The sequence below is a fragment of the Lipotes vexillifer genome, unplaced genomic scaffold (assembly GCF_000442215.2).
Source record: "Lipotes vexillifer unplaced genomic scaffold, Lipotes_vexillifer_v1.1 scaffold1162, whole genome shotgun sequence".
Lineage (NCBI taxonomy): Eukaryota > Metazoa > Chordata > Mammalia > Artiodactyla > Lipotidae > Lipotes > Lipotes vexillifer.
In genome coordinates, this window is record NW_006779033.1 from 2359111 (window position 1) to 2367753 (window position 8643).

The window sequence follows — 8643 nt, forward strand, 5'->3', positions numbered from 1 at the left end:
AGCGTTCGAGGGGGCGGGAGCCAGAGCACGGCTGGGGGCTGGGGAGAAGCAGAGCGTCCCGGCCGGGCCATGGCCTCCTCGGGGCTCCCAGACTCGGTCCGGAGGGCGCGCGAGCTCCCGGGGGGGCCGGCGAGGCAGTGTCCCTTCTCCTCTAGACAGAGTCGTGCTCCCGGGTCCCCGCGCTTCTGGGACCCGTGCGTGCGGCCGGTGTGTGGCGTGGGGCGAGGGCGGCCTCACAGAACGGTCAGAAGGCTCTTTCTGCGCGATTCTGAACGTTGAGTGAACGTGAAGTGTTTCACGGCAGCCGCGGAAGTTTCACGGACCCGCCTGGGAGTCCCGGTTGCGGCTGAGCAGGGCGGCGGGAGCGCGGAATGGGGAGCCGGGAGGGGAGCGGATGGGCGGGAGAGCGCAGAGCGCGCCGCCAGGGCTCAGAGGTGATTGACAGCCCGTCCCAGGGGGATAAAAAAACAATAAGAGGGGAGGGTCGTCTGTGTTGGTTACTTGTTGAAATTCCCATAAAACTGAACAAGACTCGCTCTCAGTGGGTTAAGTCAGGCTAAAATCCTCTCCGGTGTGGTCCTGCCCAGACTGTCTTTGTTTAGTTAACCTCTGAGACCCGCATTTAAAAGGCCTATTTGGGAAATTTCACCGTCCAGGGAACCAACATCTTTCGCCCATTTCTGGACTTCCTTTCTCCCTGACGCTCTGCCCCACACCGATGCACGAACATGTAATGTAGGTGTCGTCGTCGTCCTGCGAACCCTTTTCTAATCGGGGCGGGTGAGTGTCAGCTAGAGTCCCCGCTTGCCGGGCAGACCAGCCTGCCTCCCAGGGGTTAATGTAAGGGTTTATCTCCACTGTCCCCATAAACCTGGCTAAATATTCAAATTCCCTCCTCCACCCCCATCTGTCCCCTCCCACCTTTCACCGCCTTGGGCGAGTCAATAAATTTTCATAATCTGCAACCAGTACAATTTACACCATCAACACGACAAGGGGCGCCCAACGGGCAGGCGTTTCTCAGGGGAGCCTCGCTGCGGGCCCCAGGTGCTGCTGGCCTAGGCCGGACCCATGTGTCATCAACTTGGGTCCACCGTGGGGGGAGGCAGGAGAATCCTCCACCGCTTGGCGCCTCTCCTCCCTGGCAACACTGCCCTTTTGTGCAGGGTCCTGGAACCCCTCTGCTTTCCTGGCGTCCCTCCCTCCTTTCCCCTCCTCTCAACCCTCGCCCAGCGGAGCCCCTCCCCACGCACACGGCAGGTACCGAGCATCTCCCTTCTGGACACGTACTTTTGGGTGAAAGCACAGCAAAACCAATTTGAGAAAACGACGCAAGAAAGCAGCCACAGAGCCTTGGCCAAGGTCCCCTAAGGCCACAAGGCTTCTCCCTAAGCTAAGTCAGGCCTGAGATTTGAGCCCTGCAGTCCCTGAGGACACTCGGAGAGCCCGAGGACGCAGGCACTTGACTCCATCCTCCTAGGGGTGAAAATTCGGGAGGCCCGGCAGGGGCCAAGCCTGTCGGGGAAGGCCCAGTGACCCCGACCCCACCCCCCACCCCCCATAGGGTGCCAGCTTCCCCTGGGCCTCGGCCACCCAGAGCGGGGAGGCCTAGAGGCGACGCGCCGGCGGGCCAGGCCCCGTGTTACCTGGGAGGTCCTCGCGGGCGTTCTGGTGCAGGTAGCTCTGCTCCAGCGAGTAGGTGGACATGCTGGTGTGCAGGCCGGCCGGGGCCGCGGGGGTGCCGCCCGGCGTCAGGGCGGGCGGCTGCTTGAGGTAAGGCGAGGCGCCGGGCGAGCTCCAGTGCGCCGCGGGGCTGGTGTAGGGCGAGTGGCACTCGATGGCGCTCGCCACGGCCGGGGACGAGGGCACGGGGCTGCTGCTGCTGTCCGGACCGTAGTCCCCGCCGCCGCCGCCGCCGCCGCCGCCGCCGCCGCCGCCGCCGCCGCCGCCGCCGCCGCCGCCGCCGCCGCCGCCCCCGGCCGCGCCGACGCCCCCCGGCCCGGCGGGCACCGGGCAGCTGGCCATGTAGGTGGAGCCCGGGTTGGGCGACATGTGCGGGACGTGGTGGTGGTGGTGGTGGTGATGCGGGTGCGCGTGGCCCGGGGCGCCGGCGCCCGCGTCGTAGCCCGCGGGCATCATGTCGAGGCCGCCGTAGCCGCCCTGCCCGTGGCAGCCGAGCGGCGCCGATGGGGGCGCCTGGAAGTCGAAGCCCTGCGGCAGCAGCGAGGCCCCGAAGCCCAGGCCGCTCACCACGCGGTGGTACATGGGCTTGAGCGCCTGGCACTTCCGCCTGAAGCCGCGCGGCCGGCGGCGGAACGAGCCCTCCTCGAACATGAACTCGCTGGCCGGGTCGATGGTCCAGTAGTGGCCCTTGCCCGGCCGCCCGAGGCCCTTGGGCAGCTTGATGAAGCACTCATTGAGCGAGAGGTTGTGGCGCACGGAGTTCTTCCAGCCCTGGTAGGCGCCGCGGAAGAAGGGGAAGCGCGCCTGCAGGAACTGGTAGATCTCGCTGAGCGTCAGGCGCTTGGCGGGCGAGCTCTGGATGGCCATGACGATGAGTGCGATGTACGAGTAGGGCGGCTTCTCGGGCCGCCGCAGCCCCGAGCTCGCCTTCTTGGCGCCCGCGCCGCCGCCGCCCGCGCCCCCGCCGCCGCCCGCGCTCTTGCAGGCGTTCGGGGCCGCGCCGGCCGCGCCGGAGGAGGAGGCGGACGACGACGAGGACGAGGCGGCCTCCAGGGCGGCGGCGGCGGCGGCGGCGGGCGGCGGGCTCATCAGGGCGGCCTGCAGCGCGCCGGGGCCCGGGCTGCGGGCGCGGCGGAGCGGGGCCGGCGGCGGCCCGCCCTCGGAGGTCATCGGGGGCCCGGGAGCGGGGCCCGGCGGCGGGGAAAAGCGGTTTTAACATTTTCCTTTACCATATTCAAGTGATGTGTACCTGAACATACACCGGCACAACTTTTTGACAAGGAAGTTAAAATGAGTAGGAAAATAGTGGTTTAATCATGGAGACTGGTTCCATCATTTTCTCACTTTCCAAACATTTGTGTCTCCTGTGTCACGCAATGTTGACGTAAATTTTATAGAAATCAGGATCCACATTTCCTGGTAGTTACTGTGACTCGCACAATAAGTTCTAACATTCCTGAGAAGACAGATAACTGGACTGAACTGGAAGAGGAAGGGGAAAAAGAAGTCTGAGGAGCCTAGGAGAGATCTACAATTTTTCTGAAAAAAACAAAACAAAACAAAACAGTAAAATGTTGCAATTAATGGTTCTGATAGACGAAATGTGAAGACTACACAATATAACACTATTGGCTTATGAGTGAATGCACTCCTTCATTCAAAAATACACTGAGTGCTTCGTGTGTGCAAGTACCATATATTACAGTTATAGAAAATAAAGACAGCACTTATCTTAATAATTTCTGAGGATAAAGCTTAGTGTAGATAATTAAACAGCCACCAACAACACACATAAACGGCAATGCGTGTGTACCCACACATACACATACACACACACATACACTTTATGATGACTTTTCTAAAGGTATGTGACCCAGAGAAACTGGGGTGATGAGTGACTGTTTTGTGGAGGACGTAATCTTCACTCCCCCTCCTCCTCCCGGCCGGTCCTGGGCCGGCCGAGTGGTGTTGCCGCGGGTGCCGTCGCCAGACCTCCTTAGCCGCTGCCCCTGCGCCCGCACTGACACCGTCTGTCAGCTCATTTAGACATTGCCGCCTCCGCCACACGCCGGGGTGCCCGCGACGCCCAAAGGTAACGTGCCAACCCTCTCTCCTGTGACGGGCCTGCGGGCTCCCGCCGCTGTTAGCAGAGGGCAGAGGCCAGGCTGCTTAAAGACTCTCCTCTTTAGAGACCCTGGAAACGTGGTCGAATAGGACTCCTGTTTGCATTTGTTTCCCCTTCCTTTCCGTTTGCCATTTGATGTTTTGTACGGAATGCAGAAAGAAGGCCGCGCTGAGTGACAGGAGTGAGATAGCTGTATTTGTGCTCAGTCCTGAAGGGGGGTGCAGCTGTCACGGGCTTTACACCCCCAGGCCCCGTGCCGCCCACCCAAGCGAGCCTGCCAGCTCGAGGCTGGCTTCCGTGGGACGACACCCCACCCAGTGTGCCTGGGTCCTCTCCGTCTAAGTGAGAGTCAGGCTGGGAGAGAGGCTGTGCCCTCGGAGGAATCACTCCCGGTGAGACCGGACAGTTGGTTATTGGATTACACGTGCGAGGAGACGTCGTCTGACCAGGGACGGGGCTGGAAGTGGGAAGAGAGCAGGAGGCCTGGGAGCCTCCGGGGCCGCACGGGGCTGATGCGGGAGGCCCCCGGGGGAGGCGCTGCGGACCGCGGACCACAGGGGCGGCGGGGCCGGCGCCCCTCTGTGGCTGCTCAGAAAGGACCGGGGTGCAAGCGCGTGCGCTGGGCAGGCTGGGGAGTCGGGGCGGGGGCGGGGAGAAAGGGAGAGGGCGCCAGGTCTGGAGAGGGGGGCAGCCAGAGCCCCCGGGTGGAACAGGCCCGGGGCAGGCCCTGGGGCTGCACCCGCTCTGCGTGCCCAGGAGTGCTGGGGTTGCTTCTGGTCGGGTGTGCCGGTGGGGCAGGAGAGGGAGGGGTGCGAGGGGTGCGAGGGGGAGGCTGGGGGCTGGGTTGGGCTGGCCCCAGACAGTGACCTGAAGTTGAGTGGAAGCAGGCTTTTTCCATCAAACCCTGCCTGGATACCACACACAGAGACCGAGTGTCAGTTTACTGCCCTGAGCCCGGCTCCTTTTCCCTAAGCTCCACTGTAATTAGACAAAGAAAACCTAAATTAGCTGAACAGGCGTCGACAGCTTCCTCCAGAGCACCCCTGGTACCTACATGGGAATGTGTCCCAAAATGGCTTGATTGTAGCTGCGAGTCAGCTAAGAAAACACGGCCCAAATGAACTCAGTTTACTGCTCATTTCCAATAGAAAAAAGAAACAAGCCGCTCTTTTCCGGATGGGATGTTTTGGTTGAGTTGGGGAAGGGGGTTTGCAGTTGTTTCCACTTCTAAGAATTCCTTTCTGAGTGACTGGTGAGCTTTATTTTTTTTTCTTTTTGATAGGGCCCCATTAATTTCATGGTATTTTTTCTCTTACCCCTTTTGTCATTTTACAGGGAATAACTTAATTGTAAGTGGAAATATCTGAAAGGAGCTCCCCTGACACAGACTTCTCTGTGTGTGTGTGTGTGTGTGTGTGTGTGTGTGTGCGCGCGCGCGCGCGCGCGCGTGCGCGCGCAAGCAGTGGGAAGAGAACTGGCCCAGCTGGGAAGCAGAGGGACCAGGAAGGCAATCATCTCATTTGGAGATGGGGGTGGTGGGCACTGGATCTGGGAAAAATCCAGCAAGTGGACATATTGCTGGCACTGGACCCTCTCTGATTTTCTGCACCTGGGAATTCTAGGGCCTGGATCTCAGGCGCTAAAAGGTTTTCAGACCCAGAGAGTGAAGAATAAAAAGCACTGACCCTAAAATCCAGGCAGGGCTAGTAATAACCTTACACACCAGTAGTTCCCAGTCTTTTTGAGAATATGATGGAAGCTATGGAGCCTTCCTCCAGAAAGAAAATATTCTCAATTTGCCTGGGATTTTAGGGGGTCCACAGATACTCATTAAAACCCAAAAACCCTATACAGTTTTCGTTTCTACCAGTTTATCTGATTCAGTGATCAAGGATTTAAAAAAATCTCCCTTCCCATCCAAGTGACAGTGGTATCCATTTTACCTAAACCCTCTGAACTTGCAAGAAATGCCCACTTATAGTTTGGGCAGTCTTCCAGAAGACCGGGCAGGTCCTGGAAAGGCAGTAGAGGCTTTGGAGAGCAGGTCTGCAGACCTGCAGCCCCTCTCCACAGAGGTCTTAGTGCTGCCCTGTACTCCAGGACTGTCCGGAGGTCGGTGCCCTTCTTAGCTGTCTGAGCAGGAAGGGGCCCTTCTTCAGACCACTTTCTTGGAGACCCCCCCTTCTGCCTGTGGAAACTGTTCCCCTGGCAGAGACCCCTCAAGTCTAGAAATTTGTTCCTTGTAGATTTCACAGGCATAAGCCTTTACATTCATATCATGTGACCGCCACGTGGTCTCACTACCTTCCCCTTTAGGGATAAGGAAACTGAGGCTCAGAAAGGTCAGACGATTTGCCAAAAGTCACACGTGGGCAAGTGACAGAGCTGGCCTGCAGCTCAGGTCTGGGGTCTCCATCCACTGCTGCTTCCACTATGGGGCAGCAAAACAAAGTCTCAGAAGTTTGTTTTAATTACTGATTTATACAGATCTCCTGGGTGAGAATGCATGCGATAACCGATTATGTCAAACTCTCTGTCCCTGGCAGGAATACCTGAATTTCTGCGTGGGAGACGGTTGAGAAGGAAAAAGCTGTGCTTGTCTGTGAAATAGTTTTACTCAGGAGGCTGCCCTGTCTCGGAGTTCTTCCTGATTGACTTTCACTGTCTTATAAACAACAAAAGTCTTGACTTCTTTCTTATGGGAAGGAAAGGTATGGTTCCTTAAAATGACTGCAGATCTGGCCAGGCGCTCCTCAGTCAACCAGAAATACTGGGGGGTGCCCCTGTATTTCTCAGAAATACCCTGAGCTGACCCCTCGGGTAGACTGTCTCCATCTGGGCCACGGATTCCTTTCTGCTGCAAACCCCAAGGTCCCGCCCCTGCTCCAGCGCAGGGGAATGTAAACTTCAGGAAGCCTGGGTTTCTCTGATTTTGTCCTGTAATCGGCGTTTTATTCTAGGAAATCTCTTCATTATTGCGGTTTACGTTTTATGTTCTTAGCGTGCTTCCCCTGCCGCGTGGGTTTTACACGAAATGGCTTAGACTAAACCAACTACCCACCGGAGAGACCCGCCCTGTTGGTGGCCCTCTGAAGCCTCCCCTCGCGGGCACCTCTGGCCCCGCGGCCGCCCTTCCTTCCCCAGCCCAGCAGAACTCCGACGCAAAGCGGCCGCCCTGTCCAGTCTGTGCTTTGGTCCAAAGTTAACGTGTGTGTCGAGAGGCCTTTCCAGACAGCGGTGGGCACTGCATGCTGAGGCCTAGGGGGTGAGCCTGTGTGGGGAAGCGCCCCAGAGGCCAAGCTAGAGATGCTTATTTATGACAGAAAATGCGTCCGCGGCCGCGAGGCCAGGAGGAGGCTCCAGGGCGGGCTTGGAGAGGGCACCTGGGCCAGAGCGGTGACGGCGGGAATTTTACACCCTTGTGGACGTCTGCTCGCCTTCCTCGGTCCAGAGGCCCCAGACCTCCGGGTTTGAAAGCAGCCACCCAATTCCAAATGTTTATTTAGATAGATTCTTCCGCTCTCCAACGCCTGTGTTCCGGGCAGGGCTCTTTTTATAGCCACCTTCCTGAGAGATCCGCGGATGGGCCCCAGATCCCCTGCGCCTGGCGGTGGGCAGACTTGATCACCCTCTTGGCGGGATCGGCGGTGCCTGGAGAGGCGAAAAGGGGTCCAGCCTGCCAGAGCCCCTTCCCAGGAGGCCGCACCTCTTCCCACCTCTGCGCTGCCCGAGCTTCAAGGCCCAGCTTCCTACCCTGGGAGACGCGTTTTTGGGGGTGGTCCCGGGAGCCGGCCCGTCTGCCCGGTTCGGCTCTGCAGTGGACCGGCCTCGGGCCTCGCGAACAGCCTTCTGCGTTTATGTGGGGAAGGCCGGGGCTTGCGAGGAGGGTTTCCATGGCGGGACGGCCACTCCTAACGGGCAGCTTCCAGTGGCGAAGGAAAATTAGGGAAGCCTGTCCCACCCGTTCCCAGTCTTGGGAGAAACACAGTGGAACAGGTGTGGGTGGGGTGCCCCCCTCCGCAGGGCCACCGTGAGGCGGCTTGGGTTGCTGGAAGGGAACCCCCGCTGATGGCACAGAAACCGTGGAGCCAGGCTGTGTCGTAGGAGTGAGCCCCAAGTCACCCTGAGCTCGAAGTCCCTTCCCCGGCGCCCACCCTGCTGGGCCCCTGCTCTGCAGCCCCCGCTTGGGAGGCCCTGTGCCCGCTTCTGCTTCCCAGGCTCGGGAAGAAGGTGGGTGGCACGCTGGGCAGAGGCCCGGCTGGCGGGAGCATAAGGAAGGAGGGTGCCCGCCCGGGGCTGCGGGGGCATCGACCACACGCTCGCGCTCGGGGGTCGCGAGGCCGCGCCTCGGACGCTCCCCGCCACGACGGAGAGGCCAGACTGGCTGGCTGCGGGTCCGCGGGCCTGGAGGCGCCCTGGGGGTCCCAAACCGGCCGAGTCGGGCTTTCTTCTCGCGTCTGGCTCGCCTCCTCCCCTCCTGCCCTACCCGCTCCAATAAATAAATATTCCCCGGGGCAGCGAACCCCGCGGGGCCCGAGCCGCTATGGATGAACTTCCTGGAGCATCAAAACTCCCCTCCTGTCTCCCCGCTGCGCTCAGGATATGGGGCGCGCTCGCTTCTCTTCAGAAAAGGAAACGTCGCTCTTCCAAAAATATAAATCAGCTCTGACGTCCAAATATTTCTTTTGTCCTCCAGCATCCTCTGCAGGGATAAATAAAACCTGCTCGGCGCCCAGAGCCCGACTCGGGACCTCGGGGCGCCCAGACGCCGCCTTGGAGGAGCTGCCTTTCGGGAGCCTTCCCTCCAACCCATCCCCCATTCCCCCCCCCGCCCC

General features: G+C 59.9%; 1 protein-coding gene across 1 annotated transcript in view; it reads right to left on the bottom strand.

Annotated features, from left to right (window-relative positions):
- The window catches only part of FOXF2 (forkhead box F2), a 4357-nt gene extending 1504 nt beyond the window's left edge, over window positions 1–2853 (bottom strand). The window contains exons 1-2 of the mRNA XM_007452111.1: window positions 1962–2853; window positions 1647–1919 (exon numbers count right to left, since the gene is read on the bottom strand). Of these exons, the coding sequence (XP_007452173.1) occupies window positions 1647–1919; window positions 1962–2853 (1165 nt within the window). The remainder of the gene's footprint in view (window positions 1–1646; window positions 1920–1961) is intronic.
- Window positions 2854–8643: the final 5790 nt, after the last annotated feature.